Source organism: Plectropomus leopardus, chromosome 13 (assembly GCF_008729295.1).
Source record: "Plectropomus leopardus isolate mb chromosome 13, YSFRI_Pleo_2.0, whole genome shotgun sequence".
Lineage (NCBI taxonomy): Eukaryota > Metazoa > Chordata > Actinopteri > Perciformes > Serranidae > Plectropomus > Plectropomus leopardus.
In genome coordinates this window covers 22469260-22496927 of record NC_056475.1, presented here as the reverse complement: position 1 = coordinate 22496927, position 27668 = coordinate 22469260, and the positions used below count along the sequence as shown (strand labels likewise).

At 39.5% G+C, this 27668-nt stretch overlaps 3 protein-coding genes across 6 annotated transcripts; 2 read left to right on the top strand and 1 right to left on the bottom strand.

Annotated features, from left to right (window-relative positions):
• The first annotated feature begins 13 nt into the window (after window positions 1–13).
• On the top strand, window positions 14–7243 carry LOC121952433 (palmitoyltransferase ZDHHC23-A-like). Of its 2 annotated transcripts, none has more exons than XM_042499112.1 (4): window positions 14–494; window positions 2426–3058; window positions 6025–6192; window positions 6795–7243. In XM_042499112.1, the coding sequence occupies exons 1-4, from the start codon at window positions 463–465 to the stop codon at window positions 7066–7068; spliced, it is 1107 nt and encodes a 368-aa protein (XP_042355046.1). In that variant the 5' UTR covers window positions 14–462; the 3' UTR covers window positions 7069–7243. The 2 variants fall into 2 exon arrangements, with proteins under 2 accessions (XP_042355046.1, XP_042355045.1); XM_042499111.1 differs by lacking the exon at window positions 14–494 and adding an exon at window positions 1448–1566.
• Window positions 7244–12790: 5547 nt separating this feature from the next.
• Window positions 12791–15650, top strand: LOC121952434 (lipocalin-like). The gene is made up of 6 exons (XM_042499113.1): window positions 12791–12908; window positions 14545–14684; window positions 14767–14846; window positions 14966–15079; window positions 15166–15267; window positions 15366–15650. Exons 1-6 carry the CDS (start codon window positions 12816–12818, stop codon window positions 15383–15385), a joined length of 549 nt encoding a protein of 182 aa, XP_042355047.1. The 5' UTR covers window positions 12791–12815; the 3' UTR covers window positions 15386–15650.
• An 825-nt stretch (window positions 15651–16475) lies between these two features.
• Window positions 16476–26940, bottom strand: LOC121952430 (zinc finger Y-chromosomal protein 1). Of its 3 annotated transcripts, XM_042499104.1 has the most exons (8): window positions 26458–26940; window positions 24090–24186; window positions 23316–23630; window positions 22055–22204; window positions 21059–21187; window positions 20832–20966; window positions 20546–20689; window positions 16476–19435 (listed from the first exon to the last, which is right to left on the bottom strand). In XM_042499104.1, exons 2-8 carry the CDS (start codon window positions 24154–24156, stop codon window positions 18135–18137), a joined length of 2241 nt encoding a protein of 746 aa, XP_042355038.1. In that variant the 5' UTR covers window positions 24157–24186; window positions 26458–26940; the 3' UTR covers window positions 16476–18134. The 3 variants fall into 3 exon arrangements, with proteins under 3 accessions (XP_042355038.1, XP_042355040.1, XP_042355039.1); XM_042499106.1 differs by lacking the exon at window positions 20832–20966 and having other exon boundaries at window positions 21068–21187; window positions 26458–26938; XM_042499105.1 differs by lacking the exon at window positions 20832–20966 and having other exon boundaries at window positions 26458–26937.
• Between the last annotated feature and the right edge of the window lie 728 nt (window positions 26941–27668).

Sequence of the window (27668 nt, the reverse complement as noted above, 5' to 3'; positions counted from 1 at the left end):
AAAGTTTAACCAAGAGAAGCTGTAAATCAGAAGAAGTAGGCTATGCAAGAGAACAAGTTAACTACTACGAGTGAACTATTTAGTGAAACGCGAGGAGGAGAGTCTGGCGAAAAGTGAGCTGGCAGATGCAACACAATATCAAGCCACTTGTCAGGAGGAATCCAAGTTGCCTGCTGTTGGGACACTTCCACCGTGGGAATCCAAGAAATGAAAACCATCTCTCTGCACTGATATGGTGTCGCCGCAGCAGCGCCACAGCAGAGACGTGCCAATTTTCTTTTTTCAACACAAATGACTGATGAGAAAGTAGGCTGCTGTTTTCATTTTTTTGCCCTCAGTAATTCACAGAAGGAGCTTGCTGACAAGTGTTCATCTCTAATCATTGTTGTCTTCATCGTTTGCTGAGGACCACATAAGCTTTACCTGGAGAGAGTCAATCTGACATTCGGCCCACCTGCGTTGATGGTTTTGTATTTTTGTTGCGGACAAAAACGGTAAGTGAAGAGAGGAAAAATTTGTCTTGGCTTTGTGTATTATAAAATATTACCACAACTTGAAAACTTAAAGAGCTAAATAAGTAACTGTTGGTGAATAACAGTGATCATGAATGCAGTCTGATCCAAAGTCATTAAAAACTGCTAAATTAAGAAACTATGACAAAACAATCAAAAGCTGATCAAAACACACATTTTGTCCTTCAATGTTTAATATTTCTTCTGTTTATTGTTTGCATAGATCTGGATCCGTCACTATGTGACAAAATAAAATAATAATCCACACTGACAATAACTCAAGTACATCTCTGAGTGTTGAGGACTTGAGTTTGCTGGCCCAGATAGTTTGTCCCTGTGGACACAGTGGCCTTGTTTCAACAAATTACATTAGAAGCTCTTGGGGACTGAGAATCCTCTGATTTAGGAAATTATTAATTTTTTATTACAAATAGAGAGTCTTGTAGTAAGTCAAAGGTAAAGGTCGAGTCAGTATAAGCTGCAGCAACACGTTTAGGCCTAATACTGTATTGTCAGTTACTAGGGTGAGATGTGTGTTTATATGTATGTGTGTGTATACATGTGTGTGTATGTGATGGAACCTTTGGAACTACAAATAACTCTACGTGAACTACACGTGATGGTCCAAAACGTGGTCTCCATTTCAAATGTAAACAAGTATTTGTGCGTTTATGTGTATACAGTGAGTGCATGTTTAGACACTTACTGCAGAACATTGCCCGTCCATTAAAAAATACAATAAAACTGATTTTGTTTTGAGGTTTGTTATTGCATGTGGTAGCTTATACTTTTCCATATGCAGCAGTAAGTTACATACTTTTTAAATTTCCCCAACATCAATGTGGTATTACTGTGTAGTTCATAGTTTTAAAGTGATGGCCTTTTGTGTTGAAATGACAGCTCATTAACTTCAAAGTCGTCTTTAGCCAGCCATTATGAAATGGGAGAAGTTAAAGCCTCCAGAGCCAGATGACCCTATGTGTTGCTGTGAGTGTGATATCGACCAGTACGGATGTTGCTGTGACTGTGAAGATCTGGATGAAACCTTTAACAGGTATGAGCTTGAGGAAAAGGGTCAGTACTGAATACCAATACTTAAATCTGGAAAGCAAAATAAGCCTAGAGGATTTGAATATTATTCACTAGAAGTAGCACCTTTGTAGTAAGAAAAGCTCAGTATCTTCTTTTTAAATTCTAATATAGGTAACAATTTCTTAATGATAAAAAAGACTGATGGCACTCTGTCAGTAAAATATGAAGCTACAGCCAGTCAACACGATGAATGGGGACAGCCCTACTCTTTAACCCCCAGGTGAAATGGCAAATCACCCCTTTTTACACATATTAAAGAAATATAATGTGTTTATTAGTAAGCCTCAGATTTGCTGGTGGGCACATTTTGTTACCTTCCATAGCCAGGGCCAGGGCCTCCTTACTACTAGGTACTACACAGACTATAACTAACTGACAAACACTGGAGTGGTATCAATCTTATCAAAAAGTCAGAATAAAAGTGAATATTTCCTATTTTCCCTAATATTAAATGTGACACCAATCTTGAGGCCCTGTCTTGTAAAGGGGCCCTCAGTTACAGTAAAATCTAGATTTCAAGCCCTTATTATTTCAGTTTTTGTTGCACTTGCAGGTTGCCTATTCCTTAATAAATGTTTGCTTTATCAAGTTAAGAAATTACTTGTTACTCAGTAATACACACAGACAGATGCAGAAATAGTTGGGCCCTCACTGCTTGTCTGACACCTGAAAAAAGTCAAGAACCTCCTAAGAACATCCTTCTTATTACGCCACTACAGAATTAATGTAACCTATACTGTATAACTTGTATTTGAAAAAGTAAAGTACATCATAATTACAAATGTTTGTAATCATGACTTGATGACCACTGTTCTCTGCAGGTGGCTGAAAGACAGACCACGTAAAGGTGGATGCCAGTCTCCTGTGCTCGGGGCCATAATAGACAAACTGGAGATCTCCATGGTCCCGGCCCTGGTTCTGCTACCTGTCCTGCTGCGGGTTGCAGCGCTGCACTACCTGCTGGGTATCACCATCCTGACAGCTCTGCCCGGCCTGGTGCTGTGGTACTACTATGCCACGCATCGAAAAAAGAGACGCACCCTCTTCTTCCTCACTCTTGCTCTCTTCTCTCTGTTCTACATGTATTATCTCTTCATCACAGAGATTTTTCCTCGTGGGGGTGTCAGCCAGCCGCAGGTGTTCACTGTGACGTTTGGGGTGATTGTCACTATCGTCTCTCTTATTCACACCAAGAGAGGCCCAGGATTTGTGACCACCTCCTTACATGAAGCACGCAGCCACAGCCAGGAGAACAACAAGGACTCCACACACCTGAATGGATGTATCCAATCAGCATCCTCCTCAGGGACTGCAGCAGAGCTGCAAACAACTACAGAGGCCCTGACCGCAAAATGGAGCAGGTGTCCTGTGTGCAAAATAATGCGACCCCCGAGGGCCGGACACTGTCGTACCTGCGGGTCCTGTGTCCTCCGTCTGGACCACCACTGCATCTGGTGGGTTGAATATAACATAATATTTCTTGTATGGCATTTCATGCACATCTAAGTCAGTTATGCCTTTCTGTTATTGTCCAGTAACAACAGATAATCCAAATCTGAAGATGGATTAGATTTCTGCTCTGTAATTACACCAATAGTCAAGTCTTCAGCAAAGATTCCAAAAATCTCCTATTTTGTTCTGGTTTTGTTACACAGTAGAGAAACTAGGAAAGATTTAAAATAACTAGTATCAGCTATAGAGAACTCCAGTAATGACTCAAAAAACTCGGATATGAATTAGCGCTGCAGCACCTCCAGTTTCCTTGTCTTAAAGTCAATGGGTTTTTTGAATGGGTGACCAAAGAGTAGTTTGTTTTAGTCTAGAAATAGCTTTTTTCTTCTGGTGATTGCATTTAGGCTTCAAAAATCCTAAAAGTGGTGAATTTGTAAAGATTACCTTGCAAAACATAATGTGTAAATATTATAAACCCTTGTTCACCACAGAGCTTATTTCCTGCAATAATTCAAAATCCAATGGAAAAATCCCATAGTCTTTTTGACAAGGGAACCATGGCAAAGTTAGCTTCCTAGCTGGCCTACAGACTCCTCATGCCTGGGGCACTTTATACAGTTTAGTTACACTCTGTCAAGTGCGCACTTATAATACCAAGTAGAAACCTAACTACCTGAATTTGTCGGGACTTGACATCTACAAGCAGACACACTCATAATGGTCAACTAACAGCCAATTTTTCAATTAAATAAAGATAAATCAGCCAATTAAGGGTAATTTCAACAAATGATTTTCCCACTTTTCCATAGGTGTATAGCATGTATGACTAGACATTACTCTAACAATTGTAATCTATTTTCTTCCAAAGATGGGAAGACAAGAAAACGGTTCACAGCAAAACCATCTTGGAGCTTTATACCACATTCAGAAATAAAATCTATGACTCAAAGATTGTCTGCACATGGCTCTCAATATGGAGTTGGCTAAGCCGGCAGCTAACACCATGCACAGTGCTAACAATGACAACAGTGCTGACAGAGCTTACAGTGTTAAACTGCCATATTAACAGATTTCAGAGCGGCAGCAATTACTAGCCAGTGGGATACACATACAGGGACTTAAATGCTCTAAAATGCACACAGAGGCAGAGGCATCTCTACTCAGGATACCATTACTTCACCACAAATCAAAGAGTGGTTTACTGCTAGTCTGAATATTGCGTATGTAATGAATATGAATAGGGGCAGTAAAATAAATAATTTCCCAGCATTTATTTTCTACTGAAGAAGACAATATGGCACATTAGCTGCCTCTTCTGCCTTATGTCTACACTATGTGCACTATGTGATTACATTTTCTCCTTCAAATGCAGCTACATTAATTTTACATTACACTATACATTAGTAGCAAAGAACTGTTGGAATTTACTGGATAAAATTTAATTAAAGTTAAAACAATTAATGTCCTCAAAGCTGAGAAAAACTATTCAAAACACTGACACCTAGTGGACACAGTATACAAGTGCGCATGGAGTAGAGACTAAACAGAGACGCAAGCAGAGGAATTTTTTTACATGTTTATACATTTAACAAGCTAAAACACATACCTGAAGCGACAAAGTGGCAAATGACTTGCCCCCTGGACATTTACAGCCGCGACTCTGCTCCTAAACATGCAAAATAACAGCATTTTACACCACGAAGTGGCAGTGGGAGTTAAAAAAAAAACTGCGGCGCTAGTTGGTCACGTGACATGACACAGGCCGGCAGTAATACAAATGGCGCTAAAAAAAGTAAAATAAAAACGTCTACAAAACTTTTATTAGCGGTCAATACAACACAAAACAGCTGGCTAACGTTACAACATGGACAGTAAACAATATTCACCAAAGACTACAACGTAAATTGTTCATTACTCACAGAAAAGCAGCATTTTCAACACAACTTACCCCCAGCAATGTAAGACAGCACTGTGAGGGCCAGACAGAGGGAGCTATGGCATCTCAGGAGGTACAGAAAAGGCGAAAAAAAAGGTAAATAACCGGAAATAGAAATAATTCGTTGAAATAAAATTCAGAAATGCTAAAAAAGAAATTTCAAATAATAGATACAATTTAAAAATATAATTTGGAAACGAGCATTAATAAAATGCACTTTTAACCCTCTGAAACATGAACATATTGGCTAGATTTCTTCTTTCTTCTTTCAAAAGCATGGGAAGAAAGCTATTAGCAATAAAAGAAGAAACAACCCAAATATTAGCAAGACATTAAATGAATAGATACAAGGAAACTACCAGAATATTAGTGAATAAATAAAATAATTAATAATTAATAAAAGTTTAAAACTAATAATATTAAAAATGTAAAACATCAACACAGATATTACCTGAAATACTACTGAAAAAATTCTAATCATTTTGTAAAATAATTTTAAATGTGAAATTATGATAATAATAAATATAGTTTTCCCATAGCTTTTTGTTGTTGTTGTTACTTTTTTCCCAGCTTTAAAAGTGCTTTTTTCTTAAACTACTAATTTCTTGCAATTTGTGAAACATTTATAACCAAGTTGTTCTCTGCCTTCTCCCAGTGTTTTTGAAAGAAATAACATCAATTTGCTTTGGGTTCAAGGGTTTATATACTTCCTATAGTCATCTGAAAGCGTCACAAAAGAAGTGATGTTTCTCTAGTTTTCAAAGGGTTAAACTAGACCTACAAGCAGGTATACCAGGGTACAAGCAACCCAAGGACTCACCACCACCAGTGCAACCAGGGGGTCAAGGCCATCACTGAACCAGGCTTTAACAGCTTTTTAAATATGGCCAGGAAAAATATAAAAGTAATTTTAATGTAGGCTTGAAACACTTTAAATCTTGGTCTTGAATGATTTTACTTTACTGCTTTAATCTCTAAACTGGTTTGTTGTGTTGTGTGTCTGTTATGTCTGAATGTGTTGAGTTGTTGTAGGATAAACAGCTGTGTCGGACAGGCAAACCATCGTGGTTTCCTTTTCACCCTCGCTGTGTTCGTGTCGACCTCTCTGTATGGGATCAGTTTGGTGCTCTGCAGCCTCTGTCCTCGACAGTATCTGATGACGGCTCTGCTCTACTGCCCTGGCGTCTACAGTCAGACCAGGTACAACGCTCCTTATCTGTCTCAGGTCACTGTAAAACAAAATGTAAGAGTAGATAAGATTGTAAAATTTTAAAGGTTCTTGAAAGTAATATCAAAACGTATTTCATATTCAAACTTTCCTGGTTGATTCCTGGCTCTTTTTACTAGTCATTTCTACTTTCAGCAACTTTTTTATAGAAGTTGTTCAAATTTTGTGACAATATTTCACAAAAAAATCTCAAAACTAGTATTTTGTCTATTTTGTCCCAGACAACTAGAATGAGCAGAAAATACACTTCTGGCAAGGTGTGCATGCATGCATGCATACACATTTTAAGCATTACAATTTTCCCACTTTTTTGCCTCGTATTGTGTCATATTTACAACCAATAAGGTTTGGTTAACACTCATTAGCTGATCAACTTAAACCATGTTCACAAAAATGAAACAACAGGTTTATAGTCATGAGGCAGAAGTATTACAAACACTTAAATACAGTGATCAGCTGCCAGGATGGAACTGGCCAGTTAAAATAAAGTTCATAATGCTTTACTTCCAAACACATATCAAACATTATACTATATTTCAATAATGTTACATCTCCTTTTTTGTTATCTTTACAGCCTTGCTCTTTGCTTCACATGTGCCTGGTACAGCAGCATCGTCACAGGTGGGCTGTTTTACCTGTTGGTGGTACAAGTACTGAACATCAGCTTTAATGTGACAGAGCGGGAGGCTCAGCTGGCTCTGAGGAACAAAACAGGACAGAGACGCCTGTGGGGGCTTGTCGTTGACACAGGAGAGTATTCACGTGGCTTCTGTCAGAACTGGGTTGAGTTCCTCACCATGGCAGATGCTTCGGTGTCTTCTCGCTCCAGCCTCACTGACTTGGTCTAGTTTCACTTTGTACTAATATCATGATAACAGACTGTTAAAACAGCATGCGTGAAGAATTACATTTCATGTATTTCTTAGGATATATCAGATGATGTCTTTAGATGTTTGTTGCATTCCAGCCTCTTAATACAACGCATAAACCCTTTGAAACTTCAACTTAGACATAATTCCTGCAAAAATCCCTGCAAACTGCAAGAAATAATTAAATTTAGAAAATTATTTTTTAAAAACTTGGGAAAAATGTCTAGATTATTATAATTGTAATAATTATACATTTAAAATTATTCTAGATTGTTACTTTAAACAATTCTTCCAAGTTCATTATTTTGTGTTTTTTTTTTACTTGCCCTTTTTTAGTAACTTTTAGGTGATGTTTTTTAAACTTTATTTACTTGTTTCTTGCTCATTTTTGGGTTGCCTCCCTTCCATGTTTTTGAAAGAAATCATGCCAGTTTGCTCAGGTTTCAAGGGTTTAAAGACTATTTTAAGTGTAAAATAAGTCACAGGGGAATATCAAAGTGCTAATGTTGACTGCTTAAAAAACTACACACTGATTATTGTTATTTATTCAAGGAAATAACATACAGGCATGTGGCTGCAAACACTGCCATATTACTGTATATACTGTATGTTCTCTACCTGCTGAATGTGAAAATCACGTATGCTGTCTCAAAGAATTGTTGACTGCATGCCAATTAAAAAATAATAATGCAATAAAAATCTTGTAATAAATGAGAGACTCTGTGGGCTTCATGTAAAAGAGGAACAACAGCTCTCTGCGAGGCGCAAACAGTCACACTTAGAAAACAAAAGTGCTAGATGGATGTAAAATATATTATCTGCCTTTAGATGTCGCCCTGTGGAGTCAAACTGGGAGAAATCCCACAGAAAACCAGGGGAACAAAACACATCCCATCCCAGCACTTCTCATAAAACCTGATTTCAGACTCTTTATTCAGCTTTATTAGATGGAATAAAAAACAGACACGATAGACTGGCACAGACACAGACTCGAGCATTGCATCTGACCCCTGTGAGTCAGTGGTGGGTGCACACTCATAAACTTCCTGGAGCAGCTTCAGTCATCTTTACTGTTATGACTGATGCTATCTGTATTTACTCAATATACTTCTCAGCAGTGCTCTGTGTTATTGATTTTTTTAACGTCGTGTTTTTTGTCTATTGCTGTCTTACAGAGCAAGTGGTGCTTACACTGTCCAGAACTGCACTTTTTAAAGGGACAGTCCCCCCACACACAAAAAAAGTACATACTTCATCTTACCTGTAGTGCTATTTATCACTCTAAATCACTTTGGTGTGAGATGCCTAGTGTTGAAGAGATCTGTTGTAGAGATGTCTGCCTTATCTCAAATATAATTGACCTAGATGGCACTTGGCTTGTGGTGCTAAAAGTGAAAGAAAGAAAAGTATTTTTTAAAAAACTCAGCAGAAATGCCTCTTTCCAGAAATCATGACCCCGTTACTCAAGATAGTCCACAGACCTTGTTGTGAGCAGTTTAATTTAGGAAGTATTTACTTCAATTAATGGCATCCTCCTCAACTGAGCTGTAATGTCAGTGATGGTGAGCTAGAAGTACAGGCACACTTCCTACTGCGCGGTGATACGGTTGCCGTGTGTAGCTCTGTAGACAGAAAATAGTTCCTACATGAAACTGCTGACATCAAGGTGTGTGGATTATCTTAAGTAACTGGGCCATTATTTCTGGAAAGAGACACTGCTGTTGAGATTTTCAAATGTATTTTTTGGGGGCACCACAAGAAGAGTAACTGAGAGAAGGCAGACTTACAGCCAATATCGTCAACACTCAGCAGCTCACACCAAAATATCCTACATTGAGATATTGAAAGATATGTATCTTTGATTTTGGGGTGAACTGTTCCTTTAAGACATGCAGGGATTGTTTCTGTAAATGGTCAGTTACATTATTTATATTAATCTGATCGCCACAGTCCTGTCCACCATCTTAATGTACAACATTTAATGTGTAGGCCTATCAGTAAAGCTTTCACTCTTGTAGAGAATAAACAGCAAACTGAACAGTGTACGCACTCTCCTATAATGTCTAGACTGTCACTCCATACTCTTTCCATTATTTCCCATTATCTCATAATGCCTGGGTGGAGCAATCGATCAAGCTGTTTAAATCAATACATTTCTTCCTTTAAATTACTCAGTCTATCAACTCTATCAACCCATCACCTCCATGCTGGTGGCTCCGGAGCGTTGTCTTCCCTCTGGCGCCACCTTCTGTGCATTTCTACCACATAATGCTGATTATCTTTCAGCAAACTCTCTCCTTCTTGCCTCCCTCCACCACTGTTGATTTCAGGTGTGTAGTATAAGCATTAGTGTCCATCTGATGTATTGATGTTCACCTGCTGCAAAGAGGTCATTTAAAGGGACACTTCACCCACAAAATAACCATTTGTGTACCAATCAATCACCCCATGTTATGTTGAACAAGAACAAAGTGTTTTTCTGGACCATCACCCCCCCGGGGGGGGGGGGGGAACTTTTTGAGGAGCAACAAAAATGCATAAAAACCTCCATTTTCAAATTCTCGGTCAACTTGTGCAGTATAATCCAAGTCATATTCATCCAGCTGTATAGTTAGTACTTCCTGAACACACACATTTTCACTAAAACCTTACTATTCAAAACACTTCCTCATAAACAGTCTCAGGCAAGGATGAATGCTTTTGAACTTCTCAGATAGAAAAACACTCAAAAGTTTTCTTCACAAATTTCAATGTAACACAGGGTGAGTAATTGATTTCCAAATGATCATTCTGTGAATAATGAATTCCCGTAATTTAAATTCCAGCAGTTGTAATACCTTTCGTTACTTTCCTCTCTCTGTGGAGTGTAAAGACATTTGACATAATAGTCAAATATAGTCAATATGTAATAAGATGGCTTGTTTCTAAGTAAAATCCTGCAGTAAATAAATAAGATCTGGTCCCTTTTTCAGTTTCGCAGAGATTCAGGTTTACCCTGTGAATGAAAACTTAACACACCCACGCTGTTCAAGACGAAGCCCAAAGGCAAACTCTTTCACTTTGGGTCACTCCATCAGCTCTCCTCTATAGCGCCATCCTCAGACCAATATATCAACTTAATCCATAAGTGATCTTGTGATGTAAAAAGCAGATCCAGCACATTAACCTCCCACAACCTCTCTTGACTTTTAAGAATCCATGCCCTGTAACCTTCATTTTTTCCATGCCCTGATTTCAAACTTCATTCCTGTTATTATATTAACATCATTTCCCCCCCCTTTGCCCTCACTGAATGTACAGTATGTACTGTATACTGTGTTCTTGTGCAGTGTGTGAGCATGCCTGCTGTCACGGGGTTCCTTGGCACACAGTAAAAAATGTATCCTGTGCTGCTTCAGGCAATGAGCTGTTCACTCTGCAATGATTTACAGTTTTATTTACAGTCCAAGCAGGTAAATGAGAAGATTGCTTTTCATAGAAAGTCAAACTAAGTGGATGAATTTGTTTTTACTTTTTTTTGGGTGCTGAGCCAAGGTTATAGGTTTCAAGATGATGCATTCAAACTATATAATTCAAGCTGTAATAACAAGTAACAAAAAAAGACTGACAGCTTGGTGAAAAGAACAGGAATAATGTCAAACTGGAGGAAAAACTGCTCACAAAGAAAAGCAGGCAGTGAAATACAATCCAATATCAACTCTAATTCTGCTTATTAGGTCAATCAAGAAGGGGCTATTTTCCACTATCAGCCTCACTAAATTGTTATAAATATGTAACAAGTGCCTATATGTATGCTTGGTGTAACTATAAGCACACAGTGTAGGTACAATCTTGGAATAATGTGTGAAATGTGTATAGGCATAAGTAATTTTTCCCATTTTTCCAACATCGTATGAACTCATTTCACCCCATATTTGCATGGTGCTTAAATAATAAAATCAACCTATTGTCTAGATGTATATTAAAGAATTTAGTACATTTCTGGCTGCACTGGTTCTTACAATTTTACTGCTGGTAAATGTGCACTATGTACATTTCTGCAACTGCCGTTTTTTGTATGAGTCTGTCCTCATATAACATATAAGTTTATAATACTTGTCTGGCACAACATTACATTAAATATTTGTTTTTTCAGGGCAAATGGCACACCTGTTCAAACTGGCAAGGTATGTAGGTCGAAGGAATATATGTACTGTGGCATGTATCTGCCTGATCTGCAACCCAATATCCTAATTCACCCCATCATCACTCCTGGATCTATCTATCTTGATCTGTGCAGCGAAAAGAAAAGATCTGACATAGAGTCCAGAGCACAAACACGAAAGTGATAAGAAGATCAGAATTACATGCAAACATAATTGTGCCGGAAAGGCTGTCAATGAAGAGTATATGAGTATTGGCATCTCCATGTAAATAACCCTGTTTGTTATGAGGACAGTGCTGATGGATGTCTGATTTGGGGGCTTGTGTAGGTTTCTTTTTGACACATGGAGAAATATTAAAAACTGTTTTATAACAAAACCCAAAAAACAAAATCCACAGTATCACTCAGAACCTATAATCATGACAAATAATATACTAATTATCTTGTTTTGATGTGAAACGTTTCATGTTCAAACATAATAATGTATTTATTAATCATAGTGCTTCGTGAAGTTTTATGATCACTCTTGTTTTAAAGTGATATGTTTCATAATATAACATGATAAATAAAACATCTTGTTATAATGTTAAAAAAAATCTCTTTTTAACAACAAACTTTTCACATTTTTATATGATACTGATTAGTTGTTTTTTTTGGCAAGGCAGTAATACGCTGATGTACATGTTAATAATTCTAAGTTTATTCTTGACTGATACCTTTAGGTCGATTTAATATCTGCTCTGGGGCTTTTCACATGTTCTTTATCAATAAAATTGCACATCATTTTACTCAACTCTTCCAGCTCCATCTGCTGATGAAGATCATGTGATATGATCAAAAGCTCCAAAGAAGCTACTAAAGGTCAGACTGTGCAGTTACCGTATTTACTGTGAGAGAGGCACAAGCTGCATACACAATAAGTAATCATTTTCAGTCATGTCAGTCGTTCACAAGATGATAGAGGAAGGTAAAGTTTTTACAGACTTAAATCCCATAAAAGAGACACTAAGGTTTCCCTGGAAAGCAGTTCAGTTCACCACAATCCAATCTGTTGTCTCTGTGTTTAACTATCACAACTGCTGACGGATGAATTTGATTCTGTGGTCTCGGCCACAGAAAGCACTGGAGAGCAGCCTCTGCTTTGTTTACCACCATTGGTTACTGTGTTAGTTTGTTTTTAATTTTTTTTACAGCGTATGCTCACAAACAGGAGGCTGCCAAATGAAACTGCACTTATGATATAATCTCAACCCACTTCTTATTCAGGTTATGTAGTTTCTCCTGCGTGTGTTCCCCTCTCACACAGTTGGTTGAAATGTGCCCTGGCAGGGCTAAAAGCTTACTTTGCGGCTATGAGAATGTACTGTGTGTTTTTCTGAAGCTTCACATGTCTGAACCCATTCCAGTTCCAGGGTTTTTGTGAGTGTATGTGTGTGTGTGTGTGTGTGTGTGTGTGTGACTGCTGGGAGGGAACAGGTAATCTCAGTCTCCACTATATAAAGGGTTGTGAGCAGAACTTCAACATCAGATCATCTGCACTTTCATCCATCGCTTCTGTGACGGGCCCTGCTCCTCAGTAGCTATGACTTTACGGCTGGTGGTGCTGGGAGCTTTGCTCTGCTCCTGGACGGTTTCTTCTGAAGTCGTACCACAGGCAGACTTTAATTTACAAGGGGTAAGACACATAACTGCATTTTTGTTTTAAAAATCTGTCATATTTTTTTTAAAAAGAATTCCTCCTCACAACTAACTAATCTGGCAGGAGAGATGATTTTGCAGGGAAGTGTCAGAGGTTGATTCATTGTAAAAAATAAATTATTGTATGAAATGCATAAAACCAGCTAAAATACATAAAACATTGAGTATTTGACTTTGACTGATGTTTTAGAATTCATTTGAACAGCTGTTTTGCCACTTTTTTTTGCAATAATTGAAGTGGCATTTGGGGGAAAAAAGTGAGAAATTAACTTTTTTGTGTCATTACATTCTTTTATACATATGAAAAATTGTGTGTACAATCTGAAGTTATTTGCCAAGTTTCATTTGAAGTATACACAAATAGATACAGCTGTCTGCTTACAAGTATTTTTAGAGCCCAGTTCGAACATGAAAGGTAATTTTTTGCTAAATGTACAAACAGTACCGAGGAGTTTCCCTAAAATGTCGCCTCCCAGGACAGTTAGGACAGTGAGTTAGGGTCAGGAGGGACACCTTATTTTGAGCTAAGTAAAAAATTAAATTTAAAAAAGAAAAAAATCATTTTAATTAAGGAAAAAATGTAGTCTAAATTTGAACACCTTATATTCACAACGTCACTTGTATACACATTTCTTTGAAAAAGAAGAAAAGAACCATTTGTAAGAAATATTACATTTATATAATTTACTGAGAAATTTAATTTGGCTGGCTACATGTATGTAGGCTACTAAGTGTATTTTATTTGCCAAAAAGAAAAGGAAAATCAATAACTACAACATGATTGTTAAATAAAAGATAAATAGTTAAACTATATGCGCATTAAAAATATATTCAGGCAGGGTTGTAAAAATTCAGCTAACACCAGGCTGATCTGATCAACTTTCCAAATATCATTATTATTATTATTGTGTGTGTGTGTGTGTGTGTACGTGTCAAAACTAAAATCATGGTAGAAGAAAAATGTCAAGAGAGCCAACAATTTACTTAGATGCTGTAAATGTCAAAACTGTGAATAAAACTTTTGGAATAGTCCGATGGTCTCCACTTCATGGTTAAAGTGAAGACGGTGTAGCTGAGTATGAGCATGGTGTAAAGCAGTGGTTCCTAACTTGTGGGTTGTGGTCTAAAAGTGGGTTGCAGGTCTATTCTTAGTGGACCGCAAGTGACTTGTGAATGTGTCAATATTACAGACCTACAGAGTTTGCCAAGGGCCCTTTTTTTAAAATCATACCAGCCAATTTTTCCCAGTACAGCAGCTTTTTTTATTGCCCTCTCTCTGGTATTACTCGGCCTATTAAAATGTTGTACCTTTACAGCGACACTGGTCTAAATAGTGATAATATGGTGAGTGCAGTGCTATTTAATTACTAATTTTGAAGTAACTGCACGTTATTCTTGCACTGTTTTTTTGTGTGAAATAAAAAACTGAATATGTCGTACTTTATCTTACATATCTTATGACCTTGAACTAATCTGGACCCCCTTACTGGACCAGTTGGGAACCACTGGTGAAAGCACATTTGCTGTCCAGATTGCAAAAAACCCACGATCTTAGCTGTCTCCCTGTCCCAACCAACCCCGCTCTCCCCTATATGGTGTTTGTTCTCCTACAGATGGCAGGGAAGTGGTACCTGATTGGATTTGCCTCTAACGCAGAGTGGTTTGTCAACCACAAAGCCACCATGAAGATGGGCACGGCCATGATGACCCCAACTGCTGATGGGGACCTGGACATTTCCTACGCCAGTCGCAAGTGAGTGTGAGGAGACTGAGAGAAAGTAAAGAGGCAAATAAAAAGATCACTGGTGACACGTTTTTATCATCTTTCTTTGCAGGTCTGATGACACTTGTTGGAGACTAAACAACCTGGCCAAGAAGACTGAAACACCGGGAAGGTTCACATACACAAGTGAGCGTAAGTGCACCCACACATACACATATAAATACTGAACACATAGAGGCATGCATTCACATTAAAGTATACCCAGCATTTCTGCTTTCACATGATCCATTTTGTCGTCCTCCCTTCCTCAGGCTGGGGTCAGGAGTTTGACATGAGAATGGTGGATGTGAAGTATGACGAGTACGCGCTCACTCACACCGTTAAGACCAAGGGGACTGATCCCACCATAATCACCAAACTATATGGTAATGTCATTATTAGCCACAATGCTACACGCTGATCTATGAATCTTCAGTACGGTCATGCAGATTGATCTCTTGTGGTCCAACAGGCCGTGGAGTGACTCTCAGCCCTGAAGTGCTGGAGAATTTCAGGCAGTTCTCCTTGGGGACTGGCATCCTGCCTGAAAATATTTCTTTCCTTCCCCACATTGGTACGTTAAATATCATCGGAGAGACTTTATGTAAAAAAAAAGCTAAGATAAGATAAGATCTACTTCTAATGTTACTTTGCTTTTTTCTCTTTCTGCAGCGGAGTGTCCAGCTGAGTAGTTTTCTGCCCGGGTCATTGCATGTCAACAAAGCTGTCTGAAGACTAATTGAATATTCCACATCTATCGAGGTCACTACCATCAACTCAGTTCAGTTCACCTAATCTGCTCTTTCAAATGTTGTTTTAAGAGCCTCATGCCACTTGACTTGATATGAAACCTGGTTTCAATACACAATGCTTTGCTTTTATCTGCCCTCAGCAGTAACGGTCCTTGAAGATCCCCTTCAGACATGTTTTGAGACATAAAATGCTCTGCTTTAAATAGTAATGTGTGTCTGATATGTTTTTTCCACAAATGTGGGTTATAGCTTCTCTTGAAAAATCCAAGATCTATAAATATGCAAATATTGTTCATTTTAAATTCAAAAAATTTCCACATCATCTTTAGTCAAGGTGCATATAGCATGTTGCAGGAATGAATCCCAAAACCATTATATGAGTCACAATTTTTGCACTTCCAGTTCCCTCGTGTTGTGGTCAAAGGCCTAAAATAAGGTTTGTGGTTCTCACAGCCTTTAGAGTTTTTCATATTTTGTTTAAAAAAAAAAAATACAGGTGTCGGCTAGCAAAGGTAGACGAATCTGTCGCATCTTAAGGACACACGACAAATTTGATAAGTAACATTGACTGTAAACGTAACCTTTGTTTGTTTACATGAAAACTTTCTGTGGCACCTTTAGCCCTTAGGGCCCGCTTTAATATTACACACAGTCATATCGCTTTTCAAAATCAAGCTTTAAAAAAATTATACATTGATGTTTTTTTCTACCAACCAACATCAGTCCCTAATCATAAATATAAAATAGTCATTAATTTTCAGAATGTTAACACTTTAAAGTAGAACTTTTTTTAAAATCATCACAGCCTGGGAGTTGTCAGTGTTTTGCAGCGACATTGATTGTGAAAGTGCATCAAGATGGAAAAAGCATGAATTTTCTTTGTAGACCAAATATGGTTAAAAACAAAATACAAAAATAGAAAATGAAAAGTGTGTAAAATGTGTCAAACAGTCCCCATGTGACCTAATAAACAAAACATATTTTTTAATGGAGAAGGTTTGACATTGTGGGCAAATACAAGACAAAGGGGTTAAAATACTTTGCGTTTATTACCTTTTTTAACAAATACGCTGAAGTACATCCATAACAACACAGTTCAGATTTCCTTTTTATCAAGTGTTTACATCTACACGCTTTGTACAGATTTGTATACAAAACAATAATTTACGTCCCATAGAAGTCTAGTTACACGTAACTATACAACAACTTGTAAATGAAATAAATATAAAAACAGAAATAATCACAGGTGATAACAAAAATGTAAAAAGCCATAGTACAAGTACACCACCAGCACCTGTCTTCTGAAGTTGCATCTAAAAAGATATACATTTTCCCTTTCTACTGGCAAAAGTACATCTGTGAGGGCGAAAAACAAAGAGTTCAGTCCATGGTTTCATAACAGCAGCACCAGTTACACTGTATGATTCCTACTCAGGCCAGACGGTTATACTGGGACACTGACTTTTTTTTTGTTTGTTTTTTAACCCAGCCTAATATTGGTATCATACTGATGCTTGTATTTTATTCAATTTACCAATGTCATTTCATGTGTTTGTTCATAGCAAAAGAAACCATCTGCTCCAACAGCTCGTCATCTGCAATAATGTTGAAAACCTCGCAAAAATCAGCTTTTTCAAATTCATGGTATTTCACTCTCCAGGTAGCATTGATGGATTAAAAACACTGTCAGTCTGGGCAGTCTGCTTTAGGCATCTCTAAGGACTTGCAGTACACTTACTGACTTGAAACTGAAATATCTTATCAGGTATAAGATAATTAAGAGACAGGGTAAATGATCGCATCGTGATTTTGGTGCAGTTGTGCACTTTTTATTCACTACCATGATACATCCACTACTTCACTGTGTATTTTGGGTTGATTCAATGATCGTAGACCCCTGTGTGTACAAAGCTAAGAATGATTGTTTCTTTTCTCTGAGTGCTGTACACAGCCGGCCTTGTGTTTTTAACAACACAACGAAAAGCAATATGTTACAGAGTGGTGGGGTCGGAGCACCAGGAAGCACAACAGATGCTTTGTTTGTCATTCGCTCTCGCTCTCTCACACACACATACTTTCTCTTTCTCTCACACTCACACACACACACACATACACATACATGCAATACAAACCACGTATGACTTGATTACTGCATTCATCATGTTCTTAACTGAGATGGCAAGTGCTACTGGGAACAGGTTGCTAATCCATACTGCTGTGTTTAGTACATTTTAACAAAATGACGCAAACATTTTGCAGATTACACTTCAGTTCTGAGACAAAATAATTAGGACCATTGTGATTGACAACTGATTGCTGCCTGCAAAATTTAAAAAAAAAAAAAAAAAAAAAAAAAAAAAAGTTTATCTACAAAGAGACATCTGCACAATCTGCCATGCACACTGTCACCAGCAAAGGGACATGCAGTTAAAAGTGCAAGTCTACGGAGGGGTTCTGTTGCTAACTCGGACAGAGCGTTAATGTTATGTACACGTGGATACATTTCTGAACAAACATTAGGCTGAGGATCAAAAAAGAGCAAAACAACAGAACGGACTAAGTGCAGCGCGCGCACACAAGCCACATTGTTTCAATGTGACCGGTGTCGTGCTGAGGGTGCAGAGAGTGGGGTGTGATGGTTGCTTCGACATTGTTCTTTTCTGTGGCACAGTATTTGGCTCGCTCAGAGTCACTCTGCCTGCACCACGTCCTTGTGGTGGCGCATGATATGCTGGTTCTTCTCCGAGGGTCGTCGGAAGCCTTTCGAGCAGATCTCGCAGCGGTGCGGATAGTCTTTTGTGTGAATGGAAATCACGTGTCGCTTGAAACCCGAAGCGTCCCCGGTGCTGTAGTCACAGTACTGGCACTGGTAAATTCTCCTCTCTTTTTGTCCTTTGCCAATAACTACAGTCACACTGCTGGCTAAGCTGGCCGCACTGACTCTGCCAGGAGGCCCAGAGCCGCTGGACCCACTGGGTGCAGACTTTTTAGGTGTTACAACAGGAGTGTGCGTCTCTGTCCTCTTAGACTCACTCTTTTCTGGAGAGGCCTGTTGCTCCTTTGTGTGGACAGACAAGATATGGCGACTGAGAACAAAAGGGTCTGCAATTTTGAAGTTGCAGTGCCGGCACTGGTGAAGTTTCTTGGTGCGGTGGGATACCGAGTGCTTCTTCAGTTCAGACGGCCGGTGGAAGCCTTTACCACAGATGGCACATTTGTGTGGATAGTCCTTGGTGTGAACAGATATGATATGGCGTTTCAGGTCACTGGAGTTGGAACTTTTGTGATCACAGTGGGCACAATGGTGGGTCTTATTCTCCTCGTGTGTTAGTCCGTGCTGCATTAACTCCTCCTCCTCTGCAAAGGTCTGGAAACAGCGCTCACATTTGTATGGCATCTCTTTGCTATGCTTTGTCTTGATGTGTGTCTTGAGATTAGACGAATCGGCCGACTTGTAGTCGCAGTAGGGGCAGGAGTAAGGCTTCTCGCCCGTGTGTGTGCGCATGTGTTTCTTCAATTCTGAAGGATGTCGGAAGCCTTTTCCACATTCCACGCAGATGTGGGGGAAGCTTTTACTGTGAACTGCCAATAAGTGGCGATTGAGCAGTCCTTGCTCGGCAGTTTCATAGTCACAGAACTTGCATTTATGCATCTTGGTGGGTGTTGGAGGCGGCTGGCTCTTGGGCTCTCGGTGGTGGTGCTGCAGTCTGTGGGAGAACAGCGCTGCCTGCTGGTGGAACTCCTTGCCGCACATTTCACACTCAAAGGGGGCCTTGCTGCTCAGAGCGTGCACCTCCATGTGGTTGTGGAGGCTGGCTTTCTTGTTGGTGGTGAAGTCACAGTCTGTACATTGGTACTTTTTCCTTGTCAGAACATCCTGGTGGTGATTCTTAGTGTGGCGTTTCAGGAAGCCTCGGGACTTGAACTTTTTCCCACAAAGCATGCAGGGGTAAACTGTCAGAGGCTGACCGTATGGACCGATGATGATGGCTGGAGAGGAAAATGAAAAAAGGCAGACGGAAATTACAACATTGCCTGTAACTTGTTTGCCGAGTACATTTTTTAGTCACCTTCCATTTTAGTTTTTAAATCCTTTTAAAATGACAACAAATAAGTATTTTAAAAGGTAAAACTATTTAATGCATGGAAAAAATAATGTATGGAGACAAAACAAAACAATATATTAAAAAGAACAGCCAAAGACAGCCCAGAAGTTACCATCACCAAACCCACCAGTTATATATATATAAACAAAACCTGTAACCAGCATATTTTTACATCTCACAGGGTAATTCATGTTTTTCAAACTCTTAGAATTAAAATCTGAACATGTCAGTGGCAAAAAAAAAGAGCACTTTTAGTGGACGTACATCGATAGTGCAAACATGCACTACCAGCCCGGCTGCTGCTCCTCTAATTCAATACTGGACCAGTTTAAATAAATGCTGTTCCCAATAATGACTTACGCACAAAAATATGGGGAAATAGGGTCCAGGTTAAAAATACCCTCCAACTCTAGATTTTTCAGATTACTTGGCATGCAGAAAGGCACACAGTAACTCTTCAGCATGGTAGCAACGGCATTTTCGTCCCCCTCAGCGTAAGAGGAAGTGATGTTTTTATAGGCGTGCCATAAACACCAACTGAATCTGTGGGCTTTTCTAAAATAGTAAAATTGCATATAGCTAACATAAAGCTATATAAAACTACTCATTCAAAAGCTGAGGTAAAGGAAAGAAATGCAGAATAAACTTCTGATAAAACTGTACAAAGGACAAAAGCTATAGCTGCAGTTTAACTGCTGCTGCAAGTCACAGAGAGGGCAGGAGAGAACAAATTTAAAACCACTATGGATGACTCGGAGCACATGTAACGTGCATGTGTTGCTGATCAATTAAATAAAATCAGCAACTGAATGATGGCAGTAATGCAGCTGCAGCATCCTTAATGAGTCCTTTTTCTGTTACTGCTGAGCTCCACAGCTACAACTGCTTCAGTTATGATCTTAAAGGCTTCTTTATGTTGCAATGAGAGACACAAAATTGACATGCAAAACTGTGAGGCCGACTTCCATATCCATAAACTCTGTGTTGCTCTTACCTGTCTGTACCTGCCGAGGCTCTGACCGCCTCTTGCTCTTGTTGCGCTGTCTGTTGATTTCATCCACCCCGTCAGATTCATCGATGTGGAGCAGTGCGCTGGCTGCACCATTTCGGTTCTCGCAACTCTCGCTGTCTTCGGCACCTGCGCGACAGCAAAGTGTCTTTAACGCAACCATTAACAAAACCTGCGTCTGTAAAGCTCAAACCAAGACACTCAGAGACGTGGCTGATGCACAGGCTTCCAGTGTTGTTTTAAAAGCAATTTAATAGACAGGGGTGCTGACCATAAGCAGCTGCCCAGGCCACAGGCATGAAGTCCTTGCTCAGAGACACGCTGTCATACGAGCGGTCTTGAGTTACTGGCTCTTCGCCTCCTACCACCACCTCCATATAAACCTCATCAGTCACCTTGGACCCACCTGTAGATGAGCCCAACATGTACAAAACCAAAAAACTACTGACGTTTAGTTTCATGACAGTCATCCCCACTCGCCGGATCTAAGTGACTCACCATGGTTACCTTGATTGTGATGAGAATCCCCCACTGACATGTAAACCATCTTCTCTCGGAGCGTTTGGCCTGTAGACTCCGTTAACGCCACACTTTCTGTGTCTCCATCGCTGATGTCAACCGACTCTCCTGCAGAATTAAAACACCTTTTAAATCCTCCACTTTTGGCAAATCTGCTACAAATTATTTGACTACCCGCAGAAAACTCAGCCCACTGTTTTCCAAGGTTTTCGAGTCCCAGTGAAACTGAAGTTCAGAGCATCTTTAGCTTTTGTGCTGGGATGTATTTCCCAATGAAATACATATTTGAGCGGTGTTCAGTAACAAGAAGGATTTAAATTGAATCCTGCGCATTTGACTAGGCTGTTAAAAAGTGGGCGGTCTTGGGTTTTTGCACCATACGGAGCTGCAGTGGAGTCTGCTGCTGAGGAGACTGTTGGCTTCACACACAACTCCCTCACCATTAGCACAGGACGAAGATGAGAGAGAAAGATGAATTAATTACACCTCCGACACATCATTTTGGAAATGAAAAGAAAAGGTTTGGCCCACTGAAATCCAAACACAGATCTCGTCCTGTCTCTCTCCATTTCGTGCTGTTAGCTGCCGCAACCCACAAATTAAGTGGTTTGTTATATGATCAGTGAGGACAGCTACTCACCTAAAGTCTCATCTGATTAGATGGACTTTTGTAAACGCCTGAGTGAAGAATGACTAATCAAACATTTATAACAGTTATACAGAAAAAGACAGGGATTTTTAAGTAAAAATACTAGATAGTTTATACATCGTCATACTGATTTCTTGGACATATAAAACAAAAGATAAATGATACTTTGTTGGGCTTTTTTTGACAATTTTTTAAAGACCATTTGAGAGCCCTTTCAGGGACAAGACCCACATCTGTTGTGTTATTCTGTGCCCATCGCTAATACTCAGGCTATGATTGGACCCTTCCTTACTCCTCACAGAGGTTTAAGCTTAACTGCCACTCACCCATGTCATCCTCCCCAGAATCGGCCTTGAAGATGTACACCTTTATCACTTCTTGCCCGTCCTCATCCTTCTCCACTTCCTGGTCCTCCACAGCTCCCTCCACCGTCACCTCTGTTCCATCCTCGGATACCATTTTCCCAGCTTCGTCCACTAGTGAGGGACACATATCACATTTTATCCAAGAACTGCAACAGTGGGGGGTCGGTCAGTCATTTGCTGGCGACAGCGTAAATTCTGTCAATATAAATGCCTGTTATTATCACTATTTATGTTTAGTGTTGAGATGGAGCTGAATATAGTTCACCATTTCAGTATATCAATAAAATGTTTGAAACTCCACAACTCTTATGAGTCAATAGTACCATTAATTATCTCCAAAGTAGTTGGTCGAGAAGCTGTTCTGGTTTATTAATAGTACTGAGAATCTAAACTGATTTCAAAGTTCATTATTTCTCTCATCTCATCTCTCTGCATGTCTACTAACACTTTAAATTTAAATTAAAGCCTAGCACTAAATGGCAATAACTGCTCCATTCCTATCTTCACACTGTGAACAAAGTACCACTTTGGGTTTTAGACAATGAAAATGTACATTGGGGCAGTCAGCACTGCATAATTACTACAATTACTGCAGAATGAAAGAAAAACAGGCTGCTTGTGCACTGAGGCTGTATACCAGACATGTTTAAAATGGCCTTTGTCTCTGTCTAAAATAGTTTACAAACTCTGCAGCTGCACAGAAGTGTAAGTGGTAACTAAAGTCAATATTTCAGGCAGTAAGTGTCACAAATTTGTCTTATTTAAACCAACAAATATCAGAGGCACTCCTTCACTGAACAGAGGTATGATTAGATACTTAATAACCAGCCAAGGAACTATAGATGGCTAAATTTGGCACATTTTTCTTACAATGACGTTATTTAATTTGTGTTGCCCTTCATAAAATCAATAGATAAAACGTATATGAATCAGCACCTGTATGTGAAATGAACAGCCAAAAAAAACAGACGAGGTTACACCAGTGGAGGAGCATTTGAGAGTTAGATGAATTTACACCTTTCGTCATCTGGAGACAGATCGCTCAAATCACTTGCAAAGATTTGCAGTAAAGTTTGGCTGTCCACTTATGTTCGGATCACCAAAACACGTTATTAGAAGATGTAAACAGGCTCTAGGCCTAAGTCAGGTGTGAAGTAGCCCCACCCAGAGGAGCAATGGCACATTTAAATCCAATCCCAGCACATTAGAGATGTAAACTTACATGATATCATCAGATAATCTCCACAGCCATCTTGGTCGTCCTCCTGCTGCTCTGGGTCCAGCCCATCTTCAGGGATGTCTCCCATAGCAACACCTTCCTCCTCGCCCTCAAGAGCCATCACGCAGGTTTCTACTGCTACGTCTTCATCCTCATCGCAGTGCACATACTCAGACACCACATCCTCAACAGCATCCTGGATGACTAGCTCATCTGGGGCAAACCTGTGAACTGCCATGCCTTCTCCCTCGCCTTCTGACACCAACACAGTCTCTTGAAGCTCCACAACAAACTCCTGCCCACCAGCACCACCCTCATCTGGAAGAAACAGAATCACCCAAGTAATCAGAACATTGCGTGTGGATGTTTTCAATGGCGATTGAATGCTGTTACCGATTTCTTAATGACATCATACAATTATAACATCTTGTTCCAATCAACACTTGAGTTAAAGGAGCTTTACGCATTCATCGCATAATGCAGCAGCAAATAAGTATGTGAGTCCAATTCATGTATCCCAAAGGCTAGCTAATCACAGCCACTCTCTGTGCTCATACAGTGGTAACCGAGCGTCATCATCAATGGCAGCGGGTCAGCCAACACCATGTTAAGAGCCATGTGCACATCACCTCTGAATCACAGATCAACTATGAACTCTTTTAAGTCATTCAAATATTTCATGTCATCTGAAACACTACCATGTTTACCAGAAGCTCACACACAAAAACATACTTTGTGTAAATAAAAATCCCTATCAACATAAATATGGCTAATTACCCGATCCGTGTAGGATTATTTTAGGCTCTTCAGAATGTATTGCAAGCCTGGTGACATCCTCATCCATTGTCCTCGCACTGCATTTGTTACTGGACAGCTGAAAGGAAACAATAGAAAGTTTAGATATGTGATGACTAAAACAGTTAATTAAATCAGCCCCTCACTACAACCTCACATAATAATTCATGCATTTACAATAGCTCTTTTCAGTATGTTAACCTAGCAGACTGGACTAATACACTGTAGGTAACCCTAACTGCATAATATAGAATAAGATGTGCTGACAATCATGTTTAAAAAGTTGTGTTTTTTCTCATACTGTGAATCAGCCTACAAAAACAAAACTCATGTACGTCCATGGTCATTATTATGACTAATACAACGATTTGAATTTCAAAACAAACAAAGACACAGGTGATACAGTCCACTGAACGCGATTCGAACATATGAAACAGAAACTGAAATTTAATTTCCAGATATGCCCAGGGAAAGCTAAAATGAGCCTTTCATCCTTTGCTTGTCAAAACAAAAAACAGTGTGTGTGTGTTAATTTGACATTTTAATGAGATTCACATGATAGAGAGACTACTGGCCTGGTGTTGAGCAACTACTGCGGCTTGAGCATCTCCCCAACAGCTAAAACAAATCCATTCTTTAAAAAGTGGAGTCATTCTGCAGTAAATGCATTACACAATGGTTTCTGTTGGCTTTATAACATAAACATTATACTAATGTGATATTTTCTACAAGAAATCGGGCTGGGTTTCAAACCTCAATACTTATTTAGTATCAACCAAAAAGTGTCAAACAATGTAGCACTATGTATTGATAACTGTCACTGAGCTGAAAGTGTTTTTTGTTTTTTTTACATCACAGTACTTTTTCATTGAACCAGCTTCTAGTAGCACTTCAAATACACATCTGCTCCAGTAAGACATATGTATTCATAGAATAAATATTATGTTCATATTATAAATTAGACAGTTATGTTATTCTTAAATCCAATAACTGCTCAGTTTTATATCAGTATATGTGGCTTGTTGTACTGTGCTGCTGCAGTGAACAAGTTCCTCTGTGTAGGGCTTCATTTGTTTTGAGATTTTATTCATTTATATTTACACACAAACAACAAGATGCACTGGAGAGAAGTCTAACCCCACAGGCAATCTGGGGGTATTTTAATGAAAAAAAAACACTCAATAATCGATGAGATTACTATTAAGAAGATAGATTTTTTTGCAGTGTTAGCTTTCGTCTGCGGCAAAGGACAGCAACTGGAATGACCAGTGGCATAATTGCCATGACTGCATCACTACCTCTGCTACCACAACTAAACAGATATTTCAGCTCCAATTGGCACTAACGTTGCCTTCATCATGGGGATGAAAGTGAGCTCATGTGCGTCAAAAATATCTCGCTGTCACACATGCACACACACGGGGGATGCAGAGATGTAAACAGTGTTGTGGACGATGCAGCCGGGGTGCCATTTAATTTCCAGTGAATATACCATCCCCCACCTCCAGGTAGAAAAATGATGACAACGGTGTGTGGATTTATGGCGCACAACACAGTGCATCAGTGTGCTCAAAGATGCCACCAACACAGTGAAACCTACCGGGCGGATCCGACTTACTTAGCCTCTCATTCATGCCAGACTAAACACAGTAACGTAAACTCCGATGAGGCGATAAACGGTAATGTCTTCAACTGACCACTGGAGCAGCGTTAGCACTGCTTACACACGCACAGTCCCGACTTTCACGGCCAAAACACACATTTATGAACATATGCATTGCTCCGATGTGGGTGCAGTTACATTAAACGACAAAATAAAGAAGGAGGGTTGCGTTAGTTTCACACTAATGCGGCTATGTAGCAGCCAGCTAGCGGGAGGAGGGCTAAACACACACACACACACACACACACACACACACTCGTTTTCTTCAACCGATTTTCATCACACTAGCGTCCGCCATTTTGTTAGCTTAGTGTCTGGACGAATGCTAATTTTACCACTAATTAAAATTATCCCTCGGCGATAAGAAAATGTTAATTACGCTTCTGTCGAAGGCTACACTGCACATTCTCTGTTACCTTAACACACAATAACGTTAGTCAACGACGACTGGTGACTACAAAAACCCTCGTCTTTGCTAGCTAACCGGATAGGCCTGAATTACCAATTACGGCCTCTATTGAGGCCCGGGCCCGAGAAGAAAAGGCCCAACCCTTTGCGGCCTCTCGGTGACAATGAAGAAATAAATTTAAAAAATACATGCATGCAAAAACAAAGACACAAGGACACGCACAAATTCAAACACAGCTCTGAAAACTGGTGCCCCTGGAGGAAAAACGACCCGCGTACCAGATTTATGCTGCAGGGATGGCCTCCGTCCGCACCTCGGCTTCCCAGGCCGCCTGGTTCCCCCAGACTCGGGCTGGATTCAGTCGGGAATTTTGTGTTATTTGGGCGGGCCGGAGAGGAGCAGAGAAGGAGGGGTTAGGGGTTGTTTCTGGAGCTCCGCTGAAAGCAAAGCAGGACGTCTGGAGCCAGATCTTGTCATGCTACAGCCCCCCGCTCCTCCAGCTCCGAGGCCGCCGTCAGCACGACACGTCACAGCCCGAGAGCAGCAGGAAAATGCGGAAGGGTTGTGGTGGAAATCTCACCGGCAGGCACCAAACAGGCCATAATCTGAGGACCGCTGCTCAAACGGGTTATGTCAAAACGTGCACTGTAGTGTTAATTTTAATTAGTTTATGCCCCGAGCTTGATGTGGCTACTGATGTGCCGAAGGCTGCTTCAGTTCTCCAAACAGCAGACTTGTGTGCAGCGGAGAGGGGCACAATAAAAGTGATTAAACTATGACCTCCAGATGGAGAGCATCCGACATTTAAACAAACCGCTGACTAGTTTCCAGTGAAACGCCACAGTATCAGTTTCACAATGAAGATACAAACCTTACTTTCTTAACACAAACGTCATCCTTCTGATTAGAAAAAAAGAAATATCTTTAAAAAACGTTTAAAATTAAAAATAAATGCCGGGTTTGTAACTGGAGAGAAAAATGCACAGATAAAGGTACAATTAGATATTTTAAACGCAGGCAAAGGTAATAGGTGAGAAAAGTTCCCACATAATAGACTATATATTGTAGTAAATGCTATATCTTATATTCGTTTCTCCCATTTTATTGTGTTGTTGTACTTAATTTTATCAGTAACATTTTATGTAAATTGTTACATGCTAATTTATTTTATTGCCACTGAGGTATTTGTAATGTGTTTGTGACTGTGTCCTTTGTATTTTTGAAAAACGATCAACAACATTAAAATAAAATTTTGAAAAATGAAAAGTTTCCACATTTACCTTCATCAACTGTATTGGAAGTACAATTTAGGCAGCCTAGTTTGCTAATTTACTCAAGTGATGTGCTGAGGTACATAAAGGAGGTGTACTTTACTTAAGTAGACCTATCTCAATTCTACATCCGAGAGGGAAATATTATACCTACATTTATCTGACAGCTAATTTATAAACTAATATGTTTATATGACAGTAAACTTGTTAAAGAAAAA